Raw genomic sequence first — 20,728 nt, 5'->3', positions numbered from 1 at the left:
TTTGTAACTTTGATTTCTGTTCCATTCAGCTGCATGCCATGTGTTGAACTCCAGTGTTGGAGGTGCTGTGTTGGGGCACAGAGATGAGTAGGACACAGTTGCCAGAGCGGATTCAAGCAGCAGAGCAGGGCACAAACAGGGAGTTCTAATCCGGCAGGACGAGACCATGCTGATAATATTGATAGCTCATTGAACTTATTTTTGGCATATCAGACTCTTGGATTTCTTTAGAAACTTTCTTCCTTTAGTGCCCCGGTTTCCTGGTTTCCTTCATGCCCTTCTTGTGGCTTCTTAGTCCAGTCTCTTGGCCCCATGATCCACCTGCCAGAGCTTGATTTTTGGCTCACTGTTCCTATTCTACATACTCTTCCAGGGTGACGCCAGCTGTACTCTTGGCTTCAGCTGTAACGCATGTGTGGTGATGCCTTAAATATTGAATATTGTATATCTTCACTTGGATATACCATAGGGCAACTGAAATATTATGTGTTCAAGATGGAAATTGTCTTATTTCCCCAGATCTATTCTTTTTTCTGTATTTACTGCCGTGGCAGATGATACAACCTAGTTACCCAGCATAAAGTAGGGAGGGAGAAGAGAGGAAAGCTCTACTTCTTCCTTATTTGCATTGGAGGCAGAGCAAGTTCGCCTTCCAGAAGAGCAGATGTGTACTCTGTAGAAGAAAAATTCAAAGCTCTAGATATTAATTAGTATATTTACTGAACTAGAACTTAAAATAAGTATATCGGTTCCATCAAGATAAAGTCCTCTGTTGAGAATAAAAGATCGCAAAATCTTGGATTCAAAAATGGGGAAAAAGCTGATTTCACTATTCTTTCTCAGGTGCCCATAAACAAATCACCTGACATCTCTTCTGAAGGCCTCAATTTAAGTCTGTGAAAAATGGGATTAACAGCCCCATCCCTTCACACATATCTCGCAATTAAGTAAATAGAGTAATATGACAGTGAAAGCATCAGAAACTCTAAGAGACTGTAAAGATGGCGGGGGGCGGAGGCAGTGCGGTAAGAATATCATTCTAGGCAAAGTCCAGCCTGTACATGTTGAACATAATATCTCTAGAGGGATGATTTAGGCCTGAAACCCTTTTTCTATCTCTGAGAGACTCAAAATGCTCATATGATTAAAAAAAAAAAAATGCGTCCTTTTCTTTAGGAGAACTGACTTGGTGGTACCTTGTTTGCTTTCTTATTTTTCACTGCTATAACTAATTCTTACCACATGGTGGCAGCTCCAGGCAAATGCAAAACCTGAGAGAATCATACAATTGAGGACTAGGGCTCAGGATGATGCTGTCTCCCAAGGAGTGCAATATCCCATCTTTGAGAAGATGATTAGAAATCAGACAACATACCAGCTCCCAATCTTTGCAATACAAACAGAAAAGAAACTATATATTGTATGGGGTTAAGAGGGAAGTATGATTCAGTTCTAGTAGATCTGTCCAAATCAGAAGTCATTCATATTCCAGGAGAGCTGGGGCAAGGTGACCCAGAGAATACCCATTGATCCTACACTAACAAAGTCATTGTTGATACTACTTACAATATTCATCACAGCAGTAGCACCAGATTCTCAGATTCATTCTGTGACATCACATACTTGGAGGCAAATCAGAAGTGACATTGGGACCCCAGGACAGGTTTAAACAACACATGCTTCCATCCACAAAATACATTTGTTCAGGAAACCTTAGTTTAGCGTGGGTATAAGCTCATGTGTGGCCCTTCCAGTCTTTGAAACATGAAGAATGTAGTCATTGTTATGGCATTTTGCCAGAGGTGTGGTGTTCTTCCTAGAACCAAATGTTATCTCAAAATCAGACTGAAGCCTCCTGAATCCTAACCCCACAGCTCTGTGTAATGGAGGTTTTTCCGGAAAGTGAATGCCAAATCTTTCCTCACTTCTGCCCTGGTGTTTCCGTAATGCTTTGTAGGGGTGAGTGGAATGCAGGGTTGGAAAGAGAGGAGGCCTTGCCAGTTGCACTTAGTCACTAGTTGTGAGCTTTTATTTGGAATAAAGTATTCAGCATCCTGGGGAAATATAGAAGAAATAGAAACTAAGTAGGCCAAATAAGTGCATATGTGTATGTGTGTGTGTATATATATGTGTGTGCATATATATGATTAAAAGATACATATATATGATTAGAAGATATATATATATCTTTTAAAAACATAGAAGCATTCATTAGGTTACAATATCAGGAACATTAATTAAAAATGTAAAGAAATGCCGAGCCTGTCACTGAACCTTCTAGATATGAGTTAAACATCTCTTGATTTGAGTGGAGAGGGATTGCAGAAATACCAGATGATCGGCATGAAGGTAGAGAGACACAGGTGCCACCCCGCACCTTGAAAGATGTTCCTCAAGTATGGGTCTCTTCTGAGTTACTCTTGATGCCATTTTGTCCCTCAGGAACAGAGACAGAGTTAGCTGACACAGCCCTAGATCTGCTCCTCTTGCTACTAACAGAACAGTGGAAATGGCTGTGTACCGAAAACATGCAGAAGTGTCTGCGTCTTATCTTTGGGACCCTAGTTCAAAGGTAAGACTGCTGAATTCTCCCTCACATCAGAATCTCAAATTGCAGAAAAGGTGGATGCGATGCTGAATAGTGTCCAGGGAATCTGCAGCCGTAAGAGAAGATAGATTCTCTGTTACAGGGGTTACAGGAATCAAAAATGCCTTGAGAGTATCAGAAAGCTTTTATTAACTACCTTGTTGTCTACAATTTGAAAGTATCCAGTTCTGTAAGACTTCTGGCATAGTATACTGAGTTGCAGACACTGTGTGTGATCCTAAAATACTTAGCTGAACTCTTCCTCCTCTCAATTTTCCACCCAGTTTTATCCTCCAGCCCTGCACCTTTCACTTGGTTATGGTGGACATTTGTCTTAACTGACATTATGTCACCAGTGTGATGATAAACAGTGGGAAAGAAAAGGAGAAAACATCAGTGCTCTTGAAATAAAGATTGTTTTCTCTGAGAGGGGCATAAATATTCACAGTTGAAGTACTTACTGACACAGGATGGTAAAGAATAGAGGGAAATTTGGATTTGCAAGTTGGCTTTTCTAATCCAGGGTTTGTAATCCTCACACCATTTGATCTCCTGAAAGATTTGTACACAGGTGGAGTTTTTAGCTGCTGACTTTCTAACTGTGGAACTGATGTAAGCTTTGCTAACCTGAAGCAGGCCAGAAGCACTCTCTGTGAGCCAGGCAGACACATGTAGTGCTTGGGTTTTGGCTACTCTTGTTTTGAACTCCCTCTTATGAGACATCCTGGCACATCCAAAAGTAAGAGGAAGCCAAACGCTGACCTTCTCTTAGCATGAGGCTCAGGCTAACAGGTCACTCAAAAAATATATCCTTATAACAAAAAATTATGTGTCTATTCTTTACTAAGTCAAAAAGTTATTAACAGCAAGCAGTTAGATCTCCCTTTTCTAAGTTGCATAGGATCAGGGAGGTTTAATAGACTTGAATCATAAAGAGGCCAAGTGAAAGAAGATGATGCACATCTATATTTGCTACGTGCTTATGTATGCCAGCACCCAATCTCCATTTACATGTATTTTTTTATAGTGGTCAAGTGAGGTAGGTAGCCCCATTTTACAGAATGAGAAAATAGAACTTGGCAAAGTCAACTAGCACGCCCAAGGTCATCATTAGTAGCACACTTAGAATTTTAAGCCAGATTTGTATAACTTCAACCCCAATGTGCTTTTTTCATGTATCTTGTAGCCTTAAGACTGATCTCCAAGTGAAACCTGCATATAAAATGCTGACTGGTCTTTGTCCCTTTAAGCTTTTCTCCTTGTACCTACTCAATATTCAGCCCTGCCACTAGAGTGCCTTTTTCTGAAAAACAAATCTGAACATATATTCTGCACTTAAAATCTTTCAGTAGTATCCTATTACCACCAAAGTGGTTTTTCCAGTATGTGTCCTAGGGTTCTAGGGTTCTGCGGAAGTGCTTCTGAAGCTAACTTAGAAGCTAAGGGAAAACTGAGTGACCATGACCCAACCACAGAAGCTCCACTTCAGTCAGTTTCATATACTGGGGATCTAGGTAAGGCTTTGTTTGGAAAAGGGCTCCACTCTGTTTAAAATATACACTTATTTCTTTATTTATATTAAATTTATATTAAAATTCCACCTCCTTTCTTACTTGGCGTGATATGGTTTCAGTCTTATTTTTCATTTTCCACCATGTAAACTGTCCATCATTGCCTGAATATTCTGTGGTCTTTTACCCCCAGGCCTTTGCTCATCTTCCTGTATCTGACTTCGGACGGTCTTTCTCTACCTATTCTTTTCGTGTTCCTTCCATGTGTTCGTAACTTTCCCTCTTCTTGTCTGCTTGGCCTGCTGCAAAGCATTTTTCATATATTAAGCATAAAATGTCATTTATTCTGTGAAACCTTCTGTAGAATCTGCTCTCTTTCCTCTAGAATTAAGGAGTCCTCTTCTCTAACTCGCAAAGTTTTGATAATAGTGCTTATCACAGTGTGTTATATAAATGATCTGCTTTTCCTACACTAGTGGTTGTCAACTGGGGGACACTTTTGTCCCCCAGGGGACATTTGCCAGTATCGGGAGATATTTTTGGTTGTCACAACTGGAAAGGGGATGTGGGATGCCTACTGGCATCTAGTGGGCGTAGGCCAGGCATGCTGCCAAACATCCTTCAGCTACACAGGACAGTTCACCGTGCCAAACGAAATCAGTTATCCTGCCCAAAATATCAGTATTACTGAGCTTGAGAAACCCTGTGTAAACTATTAGTTCTTTAAGGACCAGAACTAGCTTTGTGTCCCCAGCAGCTTATACAGGGCCTGGACATAGTAGGTACTCATTAAATATTTAATAAAGAAATAAACATTTCCCTTCCCAGTACCTTTACACTTGAAAGTATCGTCTCTTTAGTTGTATTCTGTCACCTCTGGATGTCACTAATTAGGCCTTCATTTTTCTTCTTCTTTTGGATTTCCCTTTGTTAATCTTCTAAGTGGTTTAAAGAAACAAAAAAAAAAAAAAAAAATGAGAAGATCCCAAAACTAGCTAGAATGTGATCATTAATAACCCCTTCTCCTTGAGGTCATTTACAGGACAAATTGGTTTCAGAACACAAGAAGTTATTCAGTATGAGGATAAAAGTATAGATGAGTTAGGAGAAATTCAAAGAAGATTGAGATCCTTATATAAAAGAGGTAGGAAAACGTGTACCTGAAGTTTGCATAACTCAGAATATTCAAGGGCTTGGGCTAGTCCGCATAGAGGGAAGATGGCTACATTCTGGGAGTCAGAGAACGATCCCAGAAGGACTGTTTCATGTAGCAGGGTCCTGGGAGATCTCAGGCAGAAAAGTTCAATACGAAGGAAGCAAGCTCCAGGTGCATGGCAGCCGTGGAAAAGACGGGGCTCGTTTGAGAGTTCAGAGCAGAGACTGTGAGACTTCTTTCTTTTTCATTTTTCATATATTGAGGATAAAATGCCAATACATGAAATACCAGTGAGATGGGATTTCATTCTGTCGCCAAGGTGGAGTGCAGTGGCACTGCAATCGTAGCTCACTGGGCTCACCCCTCCTGGGCTCAAGCCTTCCTCCCACCTGAGCCTCCCAGGTAGCTAGGACTGCAGGCACACACCCCCACGATTGGCTAATTTTTTAAATTTTTCGGTTGAGACTATGTTGCCCAGGCAGGTTCCTCATCTTTCCATTCCTATTCCTGACACTCCCCAACTACAACCAAAACTCCAGTTAGCTGGGTAAAGTCTGGTGAATGAAGACTAGCAAAACCCAAATGTAGTTCATGCCATAAAGGAAATCAGGGAGAGGGCTTACAGCTGAATTTCCCTTGACTTTCTCGTCTTTTCACATTCTGAGTTCTTGTTTTTTTGTTTTGTCTTACTCTATTTTATGGAAAAGCATCACTATTGTGATGGGAAAAGTGGGAGAACTCTGAATATATTTGGTGAATTTGAATGAAGCCACTGAATATTGTGCAAGAACAGAATTTTGCAGCTACTTTTGAAAAACTTGTAACTGTGGCCTATTATCTTTGTTCACCATACATGTTTCCAGGTGAAGATGTTTTATACGTGTTCAGTTATCTCATATCCCTTCCTGTCAACAAGTTCTTACTTATATCTAAGTATCCAGCTTTATCCGTAACCCATTTGGCTTTGTATTAGCTGCAATGAAAATAGGACCACATCTGGTGAGCAGTCTCCTCATCCAAGCTTCCACAGACTAGAGTTAAATGAAGAATCTCATACTTCTCTGTTTGAGGCCAATCATGTATCCCTACAAATCATTTTTCCCATCTTTTTAATGACATTTTTGGCCCTCTCCTGAAGTACCTTATAGCTGGTTTCACAGTTTTCCTGAAGCCTCCTTAAGATAGGAAGCTAGAAGTCATGGTATCTAAAGAAAGAACCGGTTCTTCCACCAGAGCTTCCAAAGATCTGGCATCAGTGGCCCATGGTCTCATACCTGCAAGCACCCTGTGCGTTATAGACATGGGACTAACTCATTTTAGCATTCAGAGTGTACACGTTGATCATCTCATCATCTCATCAGCATCAGCATATTTACTGTCCAGCAAATGTTTATCGAGAGTTACTTAGTGCAAATACTGTACTGAACACTACATGCACATGCTATTCAAAAGCCACAGTTACTTTTGTACCAACCTAATATTTAATTCCTGCGAAAGTCCTGCGAAAGAGGTATTAACCCTCATTTTAAAGACGAGGAAACTAAGGCTTATAAAGAATGTGGGTTATCTCATCAAAATCACAGGGTTAATAAATATCACAGGCAGAATTTGAACCCAGGTTTTTCTGATTTATAGCTGTGATGAGTGTCTAAATTTCAGGATCAGATCTTTGCCCTGCAATTCAGCAGGATAAAAGCCAACCCAAAAATCTTTGTCTCCAAGTACTGGAGATTATCAGGCAGTTTGTAGAATCCAAACTGCATCTCCATGTCTACACATTTGCATCTAACATAAGGGCACTGCTGCAGTCCAAAGGCAGCACATGTTACTGTCCCCAGGACAGTTGCAGGTTTTAATTTTAAAAAGTGGTGTTTGCATTGCTACATGCTTCAGCTTTATTTGCTTTGGTAAGCCAGTGTGCTGGAAACTTAACATCTCCAGAGCTGCAGCACCTCTCCACTGCACCCCCTGCCTCTCCCACAAGAGGCATGATATGAGGTCCCGTTGTGTTTCGTCTCCATGACTGCTGCCTAGGAGGCTACATCTTTGCCCTCCCTGAAACCATAGGTAGCTGAGCCACATGCTTTTGCAGGGTACTTGGGTTCTCTTCCTTTAAGTTCTGTGCTTAAAAGAGCAGGATAATTGGTGTTGGTGCCACCGGTGGTACTGCCACTTCTCTGGTTATTTGGAACACACTGCAGTTTGACCATCAGGGATGCTAAAGTCACCAGATTTGAGTGTATCTCCTCCTTAAAATGTCCTCATTTTCCAGCTTCCAGTATTATTATCCCCAAGCAGGCAAGTTTATTTCCTCTGCTTCCAACTTTGTGTACCCTCCTTGCACCTTTAAAAGACCTATATACATGACTGCCTTGGACGCCATAGCCTTCTGTCAAGTTATAAGCACATTCTCTATCCTGCAAAGGAAAAAAAAAAAAATTCGACCTCATAACCCCTCCTTCTAAGCCAAAGTTGGAAGAGCTCTGATCTGAGCCAGGCTTGTAAATCTATCTCCCTTGATTGTTGATGGTGTGGAGAGAAGTGGGAGGGGAGCTGAAGAGAGGTTAGATGCCCAAAAAAGGCATTGTTAAGTCAAAGGGAAGTCTTGCATGCATGTGCGCCTAACCTCTTGTGTCAGCTTCTGTGCTGGGAACATCCAATTAGGTAACAAGAAGCACTCCTTATTTGGAATGAGAGACAAAGGGAGGGGAAGGGGAGAGCGGGTGGCAGTCTGAGCCAAGGAGCAAATCCGGCTTGTGCAAACTCTGCTCATGCCCGAAAACAGAAGAAACTTGTAAATATCTCTACGAACATCAGTATCAGATTTAGCAAATTGGGCAAGTCCTCAGAGCTAGACTGGGTTGGAGGGAAAGAGGAGAGATACACTGTGCTCCGTGGATGTTAGGGCGTTTGGGGCAGGAAGATCCAGCCAAGGAAAGGAGTAGGATTGGTGTGGAGCCCTGATGGAGAGTGAAGGAATGAGAAGAAGCTGGACCGGCGCCCTGCCTGGACACCCAGAGTAATGCCACAATAAAAATAGGAACCACGCCAGTAGCAGAATGCGTGAATGCCACGTCCACGGCGCTGCCCTCCCCATGGCCCCGACGATGGCATCCGACCTGTGTCAAAAGGGCAGCAGACACATTCCTGGCATCTGCATCAGGATTTCTCAGTTAAAGAGGGAGTGTGTGTGTGTGTGTGTGTCTAAGATAGAGACAGAGAGTGTGAGTGTTTGGGGCATGTGGGAATGGAATGGCTTGGCAGAAAGCAGGGGGGGAAAGGTTCTGGCAGAGGGGAGTGTAACGTGTATAAAGTTAGGAAGTCTACAGAGAGGAAGAAGAAAGGATATGCAGGTTTAAGGGTCCAACAAGCAGGGGACCCAGGAGAAACTTGATGGCAAGCGCTGGACCTTACACCAGACCTTGGAATCACTTTCTTAGAGAAGATGTCGCTCTATAAACCATGTCCTAGAAAAGGTCAGGAGAGTTGTGGCAGAGTCTGGGAGAACTGGAGAGTGCTGTGCTGCAAGGCGCAACGTCCATCTCCCTTAAGGACAGTTGGGAAAGGTTGACCATGAACCCTCTTGCTTCCACTATTCTCTTAGGATGCTCCAGAATCAAGGTGCTTTCTGAGTGGAACTCTGATTCCAGGGCCTCTTTCTTGGTTGGGCGTGTCTGAGTAGCAGGTGGATCACAGTTCTTTGTGACATTGGTTATTTCTTAAGAGAACCTCCAGGTCTGCCACCAAAAGGGCACAAGTAATTGCAATGGGAAAGGAACTGACGTTTATTACAATATTAATACCAGGAAAGCAGCTATGTACTGTTTGTATTAATGTTCAATTCTATGAGATAGACATATAGTTCTACATTTTATAAGTGAAGAAAATTACATTCAGGTAAAATAACGTTCCCAAAATCATAAAAGTCGTTAACAACCACACCTTAAGATTCCACTTAAGTCATCCTAGCCTCAGAGCTCATGTGTTTCCCACTGCTCTGCCCTGCCTCCCCTCCATGCAAGCTTCCCCACAAAGCAGTGTTCAGTAGAACTGGGTTCACCTGAAAGTTCCCTTGCCTTATTCCCATCTCGCCTCTCTTGCTTTCTATCTGGCTGGTCTCAGGGACACATGCATCTGATGGTAGCATATAAATTATTTTTGTCTGCATATTCTGATTTTATCTTTAAAGTACTTCTGAGCCAGAGATTGTCTCTTAGGTATCTCTATTTACATCCTATTCACAATCAGGAAAAGATTATTAATGTTAAGACTCAGAGTTTCTCAGGAAGCATAGATTACAATTTTTTCCTTTGCTGTGTAACTTTTTCTTCCAGTTCAGCTCTGGTGCCTGGCTATATCTTATACCCGATCTCTTCCTATGCACAGCTTTTCTAGAAATACGCACACTTTTGCAAGACCCCCAAATACAAAATTAACTCAAACTAAGTCTTCAGAATTCTCGGTTATTTTCTGGCTCTCTAATCATTGGCTTGGGTCGTTTTTAGAGGTGCTGAAATTAATTTTTTTCATTGATGACTTTGCTCAGATTGTATTGTGGCTCCTTGGGAAGGAGTCCCAGGCCTCTTCCATTAGGCCATGCCAAAGGGAAGCTCTTGACTGCTGTAGACTGGGCCAGGATGGGCCCTAGCAGTTTCCCCTGTCATACGAGTGGTCTGCCTGTCATATTTCTTGGGTGTCACTTATTCTACACCCATCTTAGGATAAAGACATCATGCCTTTCCTGTCACGTAGTGACAGTCTCTACTGGAATGTATCTTTGAGATTGTAGCAGGTGGATGGCAGCTGACAGCCGTGTGCTTGTGCATTGTGTTTGCATTTCTGTGTGTGTGCTCTTGAAGTCTCATATACTGAAATAGAGGTACAAAATTGCTCATTGTAAAAGTTAACAAAAAACAGAATATCATGAGGTATTTAAACCTCAGAGCCTTTTTTTCCAAGTCGGGTTCTTGGTGTCTCTTGCCCATCTGTGACTGCACCAGGAGCCTAAGATTTTGACATTTTGATGACAGCTTTAGAATGTATGTCAGCATCCTGAGGGCAGGGACTGTGTCTTGTTTACCATCATATCTTCAACACCCAGCCCCATACGTTGAAGGCACTTAATAAATTTGTGTCAAATAAATGAACACAGAAGATCACACATTGTTCTGCTGGAGACAGTCCCTCTGCTTTTCACTATTAGCCGAGGCAGGCGGATCACGAGGTCAGGAGATCGAGACCATCCTGGCTAACACGGTGAAACCCCGTCTCTACTAACAAATACAAAAAACTAGCCGGGCGAGGTGGCGGGCGCCTGTAGTCCCAGCTACTCGGGAGGCTGAGGCAGGAGAATGGTGTAAACCCGGGAGGCGGAGCTTGCAGTGAGCTGAGATCCGGCCACTGCACTCCAGCCCGGGCTACAGAGCGAGACTCCGTCTCAAAAAAAAAAAAAAAAAGAATCTTAAAGAGTTCATCAATAGTGCTGGGGGACCAGAAGCAAAATGGAAACTGAATCTTTCATTCCCTCCACACAGGGTGTACCCAGGTCTTCAATTAATTGGGGAATTCTGATTCCCAGAGCCATGGTACAGCCTAAGCAAAGAGGTTTGGGGGCCCTTCAGGCCATCTCCCATTCTAATGGCCCTCTCCTTTCCAAAGAGTGCAGCGCCCCTCCCCAACCTGGGCCTCCCAGTATGAAGCCCCACCGAGCCTGCCCTCTCTGGAAGCATCTCCTGCCATTGTGCCTTCTCCACCTCTTTCCTTCCACATAGAAAGCAAGAACATGGACTTTGAAGTCAGAACTGAATTCAGATCTTGCTTTGAGGCTATGTGACTTAGAACACACCACCCAACCACCTTTGCCTGTTACTGTCCAAACGGGAATCATAGCCTAGTGCCTGCAGTTTTTTGGGGGTGTGAGAGATAATGTAGAGGTAAATGTTCGGGAGGCTTTATAGAGGAAGGTATAACATAGCTAAATCTTGTGAAATCGGTGTCGTTTAGACTGGTTTAGACTAAATAATATTCTATACACTAAGACATTTTTAAAGCAGGAGGAGGGGCATTATTTCTACTTTCAAATAAAAAGTAATCTGGAATATTTTTAGCCAGCTTCTTTCTGAATGTATGTTGCTTTTGTTGTTTCAAATAGGTGACAAAAAGCCTACCAAACTCCTGCTGCATGGCATGGGTACAGGAATTCTCCCTCTGGGCACCAGGTGGCGCTGCAGGTTAAACAATACCATTCACTGTCCTTTGCGGAAGACCTGTTTGTTTTGCAGTTACAGGTCCCCTGCCCTGATGTTCATACAGCAGTATTGAAGCCATTCCCTGGCTTGCTACATGATTTAGAGGCCACTTATCTGCCTACTCCTTAGTGGCAGTGACTTTTAGATAAGCCCTGTTTCTTTCATCTTTCACCCTTCTTCCTTCTGCTCTAATGCGTCTTCAGCATGCGCTTGCTTCTCTGAGCGGTGTGGATGACCAGAAGTTGCCCCTTTGAGTGGATCCCACCATTAAAAATTCAATGCTGGAGCTGATTCATTCAGAACAGAGTGAGCAGAACAGAGTCTGTGGTGATGAGACCAGCTAGACATCTGAATTGAAAGAATTTTGTCAGTATTCTCTATAAACTACTTGGACCTCTATTCAGGGTCTCTTGTGATCCTAAAATCTTATACATTATGTATTCACTAAGGTGGAGATTGTCAGTGCTGAATAGCCCTGGTATCAGGATCTTATCAACCTGTTACTATTCAAGGACGTTTCTTATTGCTTTAGGCCATGGATGGAGACTGTTTGACTCTCTCCCATTAATTTGGTTTTGGAGAAGCAACCATATGTTAATGCTTACTTTTGATCTTTACCTCTGTCCTTGCAGGCTTCTCCAAGTGCCCTTGGGAAAAGCAGAGCTATTTGGTACTGGAGCAGGGAGACAGTTGGATTAATTGGTGGGAAATATACTTTAGCTCTAATATAATGCTGGCCCTGAAAGATTTCTCAGGGGGAATTCATCCTTCTTGGGAGGGAGGCTGGTGTGCAAATGCAGCATCAAGATGAGTTTCTCAACACCCACCTCCTCTCTCCCGCAAGTTTCCTTTTTGTTGTTTTTCCAGTTTTATTTATTACTCTTCTGTGTTTTCTACCCATAGTCAGTGCTCCCACAGTTCTTATTCTGTGGAGATTCTGGAGTTACCACTTCGGTGTCTCTACATCCTTCATATCAGGATGGATGGCCTTCTACTTGGAAAGGTTTTACAGTTCAGCCTGTAGCCAGGAAACTGGGAATACTTTTGGGTAGCTCTTCTACACCAAGGTGATGGTGTTAATGACAGTTACTTTTCCTTCTCCTCTATACCCCTCTCAGTGTTTTTTCTCTTTCTTTTTATCTTGGGCATCTGCTTCTTGTATGTATTCTTTATTCTCCTCAAGGCTGGTCTTTTCCAGCCTCCTCTAGCCATTTTCACAGCATCATTTGAAGTCCTACAATGTCTGCAGATTTAAATAAATCCCTAATAATTTTCTTCCAGATCATGGCTGAGCACACGCTCAATCTGTTATCTGTGATATTTATGGAAATTTGGAGGTCAGCCCCTTCTGCGAGCACATAATTACTTATCACTTCTGCCTCCTCCAGCCCTTCACTTCCCATCCTCCTTCCTGTGGCGGGAGTTCTATGTGCAGAGCAGAACAGGGAGATCTCCCTGTGAGGTAAAGCCCCCATGAACAATAGGAGCTCTGGTTGTCAAGACGACCACTAAATTACTGCCTTCTTCCCTCTTTTGTGTCTTGCCTTTATTCCTGGTGCTTCAGCACTGAGGGTTTTGGTCCCTCTCCCTGCCCTTTCCCCTCCACGGACTCAATTTTCTTCTGAATGGGTGGCCATTTTAATTACCTTCCCCCTTCCCCACCCCACCTCTCTGCCCTTGCCCTTGCTGCTGAGAAAGGCAGGGTCAGGATAACTACCTGGGGACTGAGAATGAGCCAGGCTTGCTGTTCACACGGGGACAAGGAAAGAAGAGACAGAGACATTTTGGATCCTATAGTCTCTGCAGTGAAAGTGTTATTGTTTAGTATATAGAGGTCTGATTGTTGCAAGGATTCAGAAATAGAGTTTTCATATTATCCAAAACCCCCTGGGGCCTCTTCCCAATTTTCTTAACCACTCAGTACCAAATGCTTTACCGGTTTCAGTATTTACTTCCCTGAGCCTGCCAGGAGAATAAGCTTTACAGTGAGAAAACTGAGGCATGAAATGCAAAACTTACTCCAGATCCGGCTGTCATTAGTTCCCTGGACCTGGTTGAATTTTTAAAGAAGGTCTGAAGGAGTCTTTTTCTCTTTTACATGTGCCAACACACAAGCACTTTAGAAATGCTTTTTATTTTTCTTATTTCATCTTGATGATAACTTTGTGAAAAAGGCAAGGCAAGAATTTGCCCATTTTATAATGAAGGAAGCCAGAGCTCAGAGAGTTCGTTAAACTTTTATGTGGTTAAGCCAGGTTCAAACCTGTCTGTAGCTTTTCAGTGTTATTTTTAAAGTCTGTCAGTCCTGATTTTCTCAGAACTGGATTATAGTATGTCGATAGCAACATAGTATGAGGCCAAAAAAAGGTTGACTTGAAAGACTTTAGAGGCACACTAGCTTTGTGTATAGAAAACTTTCAGATTGACTGGGCACGGTGTCTTATGCCTGTAATCCCAGCACTTTGGGAGGCCAAGGTGGGCGGATCATTTGAGGTCAGGAGCTTGAGACCGACCTGACCAACATGGTGAAACCCCGTCTGCCCGTCTGTACTAAAAATACAAAAAAAATTTGCCGGGCATGGTGGCGCATGCCCTTAGTCCCAGCTACTTGGGAGGCTGAGGCAAGAGAATCGCTGGAACCCAGGAGGTAGAGATTTTAGTGAGCCAACATTGTGCCACTGCACTCCAGCCTGGACGACAGAATGAGACTGTCTCAAAAAAAAAAAAAAAGAAAGAAGAAAACTTTCAGACTGAAATCTTAAACATGTCACAATACTCAAATATAGAAGAAATGTTTGGAGCTTTCCCTTTACTATCAGTCTTATTTGTCCTAAAAATACACAATCCCCAAGTGTCTTTTTCTCGTTCTGCATTTGTTAGAAAGGTAACCTGACCTTTGCTTTCGGTCTTTCCTCCCCCATTCGGCTACCTTCCTCTCTTCTTACTAGTTTCATATAATGGGTTGGAATCAATTTGATGCTGCTCCATCCATCAGAGGCACTTCCCAAAATACAAGTGTGACTCATAGTCCTCATAAACCCCCTTTGCTTTTGTTTGACTTTCGATCTCTTCTATCCTCTGGGCCTATTTCCCAGGAAAACTGACCAAACATAGGCTACTGGCAGCTGTCTCTCTCCTCCAGGATTCATAGTGTGAGATAAGAAGCATGGGTGACCCACTCCCTTGCCTTCCAGCTCCCTTCCCTTCCAGAGGAACGCATAGCCAGATGTGAATGCCCATTTCATGGATTACTTAGTTCTAGGTCACCTGACTTATTACCTAGCATACCGCTTACAGCATCAGCTCTATCACTGATGTATTGGCCCACAGTTTAATTTTATTATTAGCCTAAACAAAAGATTATTAGGAAAGCAAATCTGCCAGATGTGTATATAAACACATATGGAATGCCACATACAAAGGATTTTTATATTGTACGTGATATTTAAAAATCTATCATTGTCTTCCTCCGTAAGCGTGAATAATTTAAGAGCTCAGTGTTTTTGCTGTTTTAAGTATTGGGATGTATGCTTTCTGCAGAACCTATTTTGAACAGTGTGCCGTGCTTTAAGACTAGTGTTTGTCCCATATACAGCATGAATTTACTTAGTAACCAATATTGATTGATTGCCTTCTCTGTGGCAGGCACTTTGTTAAGTGATCAAAATACAGAAAAAGACCCAAAACCCCTACCATAGGAAGTTTAGTATCAATTGGAGGTGCAAACTTATAAATAGGAGTTGCAGTATAAAATCAGGGCTTTGAAAAGAACTCTATATGTGATTCAGAGAAGGGATTTATCGATTATGAGAGGTCCAGGGAAGGCTTATAGTAGATGACATCAGAGATGAGATTTAAAGAATGAGGGGAGTTGCCAGCGGACAGTGAGAGAGAGAGAGACAGCATTCAAGGCAGAGCAGTAAAACAATATAGTGTGTTTGTGGTACTCAAAGAAGTTGAGTATGACTGATTAGGAATATATGATATGCAAGAATAATGGCTGATGATAACGGTGAAGAGTTTAATGGGAGTCTGCTCATTCAGAGTCCTATGAGTCATTCCAAGAACAAAACATTTGTCACTCATTTGATAGGAAATAATTTACAAAACATAAACAGATGATGACATGAGCAAATTTGCAATTGAGAAAAATTAGTTAAATAGTGCTGTGGAGGAATAATTAATTGAAGGGGCCAAAGTTAGACAAATTAGGAAGGGGTTTCATTGATAGAAAAGGTGATGAGGCATTCAACTAAGATCATTGCTATAGAGATGGTAAAGGGGTAATAGATTCATGAGATATTGAGGAGGTAGGATCACCTATATTTAATGACTATTTAAAGTTGAGAAAAAGAGAAATCAAGAATGACTCACACATAATTTTCCACCTTGCAGACTGAGAAGATAACTAAAAAGATTCGATAATATCTTTCTGAACAGCATATCTGGGTTGTGGTTAAAATCCTGTTGCTTACTAAAGTAATAGATTAGTATCGACTCTGATTTATATAAAAATAAATGATGACACCCGAAGAAGCCTATACTGTATCTCTAATAATTTTGAGATTCTTTTAATAGAAAACTTAAGGCCCGGATTATATTTTCAACTTTTTTTCTATCTGTAAGTTTCTTTAGAAGAAAAAAGAAAACATGGAATGAGTAGCTAACTATGTACCAAGGCAAGGTTTTTAAATTTTCTGTGCCATGACATGTGATTATTCACATGGTGGACTTCTGACTACAAACAGAATACAACTCAAAAATAGTAGAAAGAATGTCAGCAGACCATCAACCCAGTAAAGAGTAAGACACTGACAAAAAAATTCAGATAAAGTTAAACTGGATATTGTGAAAAACAGCTGACAAAAGAAAGCAGAGATAGATGAGAGGTACTGGAATTCATAGGAGCATAACAGAATGAGATAAAAACTGTTTTACATGCTGTAAGAACAGATTAACTTAAAATTCACATCAGAAGGTGTCACTGAAAGTTTTGCAACAGGATTGATTCATTCACTAAATATTTGATTATTTATTTGTGAATGACACTATTAAATGCTAAAGGAGATGTCAAAATGAATTATATAAGATTTCTGACTTCAAAACCTGCGATCAGATTCTAGGTGAACATATTTAAAAAATAGAAAGAGGGGACATATACTGAACAATGCAAAAATAGTAGTAATAGAACTGACAAGAACAGGGTCTAGTAAGCTTCAACTCAGAAGGAGCTGAGGTTGTACATAAATATTAAGGGAAAAGACAGGTGAAAAACACATACACATGTCACATGTTACTAACAAGAAAAAATATATATAGGTAATTGTTTGGGACAGATGCTGTAGTATTAACTGATTACGTGGTAAAAGCATTTATTCATTCACTCAGCAATGAATGAATGGGTCTATTATTTGCTAGGCTGTTTTCTATTTTCTTTGTCAAGGAAAATGCCCTAGCAAGAAGAATTGAACAGACATGATTAAAGTAGAATTGATGACCAAAATAGAAATGAAAATAACAGAGTGTGTAACCTATTTTAAAGTTTGTACATTTAAACCTGTACTTGGCCTAAATGAATTATATCCCATGAAACTTAACAAATTTATATGTAACATTAAAGACCTAAGGTCATTAAGAAACATTGCCATTTGTCCATATGGGTTAGAGATGCACAGATATCTTGCCTTTTTAAAAAAAATGGTTACAGGTTCTTGACCCCAACATTCATTTCTGGAAATTTCTGAAGCAGATGATGAAGTAGATGTTTGTGAGCATTTGGGAAGGGAAATGGGGAACCCTAGAAACCATTATGGTTCAGTAGAAATGTGCCCTGCCTGATTAGTGTGCAGTTGTAGTTACATTGTATGTGGATTTCAGCCAGCTTTTGCCATAATACCCATATGGACAAAATGGAGTATGTTGCCTGCACTATAGTACTTTTAAGTAATTTGTGGCTAGTTGAGTGTCGTTAGCCCAAGAGTATTAAATAATATCATAAACTGATGCCATCCTAGAGAGAAATTTCTAGTGATAGAGCACTGCTCTTCATCTTATCCTGATCAATTTTTTTGTCAGAAAATTTGCAAGTAATTCTAATCTTAAGAGGAGTAGTTAATACTCTAGATGACAAAAATAAAGATTCAAAAACATTTAGAAAACTTAGAATGATAATCTAAAGCCAACAAGATGGAATTTGGTAGAAATGAATATTGTAAACTATAATTTAGATTTTTTTTAATTTCACAAATACAGAAGGGCAAGACTATACTTAACAGAGGGGCACATGTTTTTTTTTTTTTTTTTTTAATGTTCATATGTGGACTTTGAATTTTAGTTGACTGAAAACTCAATATGAGTCAGTGCTTTTGACGTGAGTGCCAAAAAGCTAACACAATCTTCGGCTATATAAGAAGTATAGCGTCTAAATCAAGGAAGGCATCAATCCCCTGTATTCTTTGCTGGTCAGGTCACATCTCAGAGCTGTTTGGTTCTGGGCACGTCATTTTAAAAGAAAAACAAAGCAGCATACCAGAGGATGGAGCCAGGATAAGCAGTGGTTCATTTCTCTCCTTCGTTCATCAGACATTTATTGAGTGTCTTTGAGGTTGGCAAAATCAAGGATGTATAGGTGGTAGAAGGGAGGTAGGGGAGAAATAATAGCTGAATTTAAAAATGCAAAGTGTTGTCTTTTGGAAGAGATTTAACTTAGTATGTGGTAACTCCAGAGAGTAGAACTAGGACCAATGACTGGAATTTATTAACACAAGGAGGCAGATTTGGGTTGGCAAGGTTTAAGAAGCATCTTCAACGAATTTAGATTATGCTTTGAAGGAATTAAGCCACTTACTTCCCTGAGGTCACATGGCTAATTGGGTAGCAGAACTAAGATAAAAGCCCAAGTTTCTGAATTCACAGGACCCAACCCTTGTCTATCCCATTATATTACAGAGGAGGTTTCTGCTTTGGGAAGAGACTGGATAAAATAACCTCTAAGTTTCCTTCCAACTCTCAAGTTGTATGTTCGTATAAGCCACTTGATGTAAAATACTTCCTTTTTGTGCCCAGTATTTCCATATTTGGAATTGGTGAGATTGGAAAAACCACTAAGGTTGAACAGATGATTTTTTGAAATTCCTTCCTTAAGAATCCTTCCATTTTTTAATACGTATTAATTTCATATCTGTGATGTGTACTTTACTAATCAAAAATAAAAACTGTGGCTAGATATAAATGTATGAAACTCAGATTCTTATATTGTGGTATTTAGGAGAGTGTTGTCTTCCCTTGAAGTACACAATTCGAAGGTGTGGATCCATGATTGAAAACATGAAAGCGAAAATCCGGGAAGAAACTGTGCAAACTCTGAGCCATTTTAGATTTCACAGTGGTCATTGGGAGAAAGATGTAGTTTCTTGCCCTCGGGGTTCATTTCGTCCTCATTCTTCCCCAGCACCGGGCAGGAAAGGATGGTGACCTGGATACACAGTCAGAGGGCAGCAGTGTTGAACTTTCTCAGACGCAGCTGAGTAACTTGGGTCTGGATAGTTACAGGACAGAAGCCTAGAGCTGAGAGCTGACAGGGGGAACTGTCTGTAAACACAAGAAGGGGCCATGGCAGGAAGACAGAGGCCTGGGAACGGCATCAGAGAGAAAAGAAGTGTAACTTTTATCAGGTGTGAAATTGGCAAAAGCAGTTTGTTTAATGGAGAATGTCCCGAATGTACAGCGTCACCTCCAAGGCCTCCCTTCTCTCCCACCCTATAGATTGCTGCTACTGACTGGATGGGCCAGTACTCATACTTCCGTGCTAGGACTGGCGGCACAGAACACAGTGTTCGTGGTTGAGGCCCCTGCAAACGTTTTACTGGGTGCTTGGTGGGTGGAGATGGGGAGCGTTTCCAGGAAGCTAAAAATACGGCTTGGGCTTCTCCTCCTTTCTCTCGGAACTCCTAATTCTTGACTCTATATGAGTGTTTTTCAAACTTTTTTAAAAACTTCAACCTACAGTAAAAAATGCATTGTACATTGCAGCCCACGATGAGCATACACATAGGCACAGGCACATACACACATATGCATGCACGCATATCTGATGTATACATATATAGGTACATACATACGAAAAAAGTGTCTGCAAACATGAGATGCATCTTTATGGTATCACAAACAGCAAAACAGATTATATGACCTCTAATGATGTCCAGCCCACAGTTCGAAAAACATGGCGCTACAGCCATCGGGTTTTAAATGGCTATGAAAGTAGCCTGATACAATTGTATCCAAAAGTCCCTAAGTCTAAGGCAGGATTCTCAACTGGAGCAACTTTGTCCTCAGGGGACATGGGGCAATGTTTGGAGACGCGTTTGGTTGGCACAACTAGCATCTAGTTTGAGGGGAGGAGGAGCAGGGATATTGTGGAATGTTTTATAATGCACAGGAAAGCCCCTGTGACAAAGAGTTTGCAGTCCGAAATATCAGTAGTACCAAGATTGAAAACCCTGCTCTAAGGGTAATAAAATAAGTCAATAATTCTAATTTATTGAAGATGTATTTAGGATGACAGAAGCTTTAACTTGATCTTCCTTTTCTGTCTCTTTTCCTTTGAACTATATTTGGTATCTTAAGATAAGGTTGGAGCATAATTGCCCTTGGATTGTCTATAGAGGTACAGCCAATAGATAAATAGGCTGGAAGGAATGGACCTGTTATTTTCCTTGTATTTAGACTGCACCAGGCGTTTTCATTTAGAATATTGTTGTGGATCTTAAGAATATTTTCTGTTTCATGATTTTAGTATCTTCTTCCCTTTCTCCTCTTCATTAAGCCGTCCTGATTCAAGACTCTTTCTCACTCAACCATAGCTGCTGTCTCAGAAAAGAAGTGAAGGGGATTTGGCTAATTGGATTAGACATGGTCTCTAAAGCCTTCTCCTCTTACTCATGAGATTTGATTCTGCTGTTTTGATGGGAAATGACCTTCTGCTAACCTTGAAGTGCCATCTTAAGCCCTAGTATTAAACTGTCTCCTTTTTAGTCATTGCTTCATTCCTGTATCTGTGGCTATTTCAGACCAGGTTCCCTTGAACATGGAGTAGATGTGCAATCCCAGCATACTGATAAGCCCTGATCTCCACATCCTCTCTTCTCCCCTGTCTGGCGTAAGTGAAGCTTTTGAATGTCTTGGGGTCAAAATGGTGCTGTATGGTGGGGTTTTTTTGCCATTTTAT

At 41.2% G+C, this 20,728-nt stretch overlaps 1 protein-coding gene across 9 annotated transcripts in view; it reads left to right on the top strand.

The window, feature by feature from the left end:
• SNX19 (sorting nexin 19) overlaps positions 1–20,728 on the top strand; it is an 80,312-nt gene that overhangs the window by 10,652 nt on the left and 48,932 nt on the right. For 8 of the 9 annotated variants that reach the window (XR_004436103.1, XR_004436100.1, XR_004436102.1 and 5 more), the window contains exon 8: positions 2,443–2,572. Coding sequence is in view for 3 of the 9 variants with exons in the window: in XM_033206775.1 (XP_033062666.1) it covers positions 2,443–2,572 (130 nt within the window). In the remaining 6 variants the exon portion in view is untranslated. Of the gene's footprint in view, positions 1–2,442; positions 2,573–3,982; positions 4,102–20,728 lie in introns of all 9 variants that reach the window. The other variant, XM_033206777.1, reaches the window with a different exon arrangement.

This window comes from Trachypithecus francoisi, unplaced genomic scaffold (genome assembly GCF_009764315.1).
Source record: "Trachypithecus francoisi isolate TF-2019V2 unplaced genomic scaffold, Tfra_2.0 Lachesis_group8, whole genome shotgun sequence".
Lineage (NCBI taxonomy): Eukaryota > Metazoa > Chordata > Mammalia > Primates > Cercopithecidae > Trachypithecus > Trachypithecus francoisi.
The sequence above is the reverse complement of the archived record's forward strand: the minus strand, read 5'-3'. Positions and strand labels throughout refer to the sequence as shown.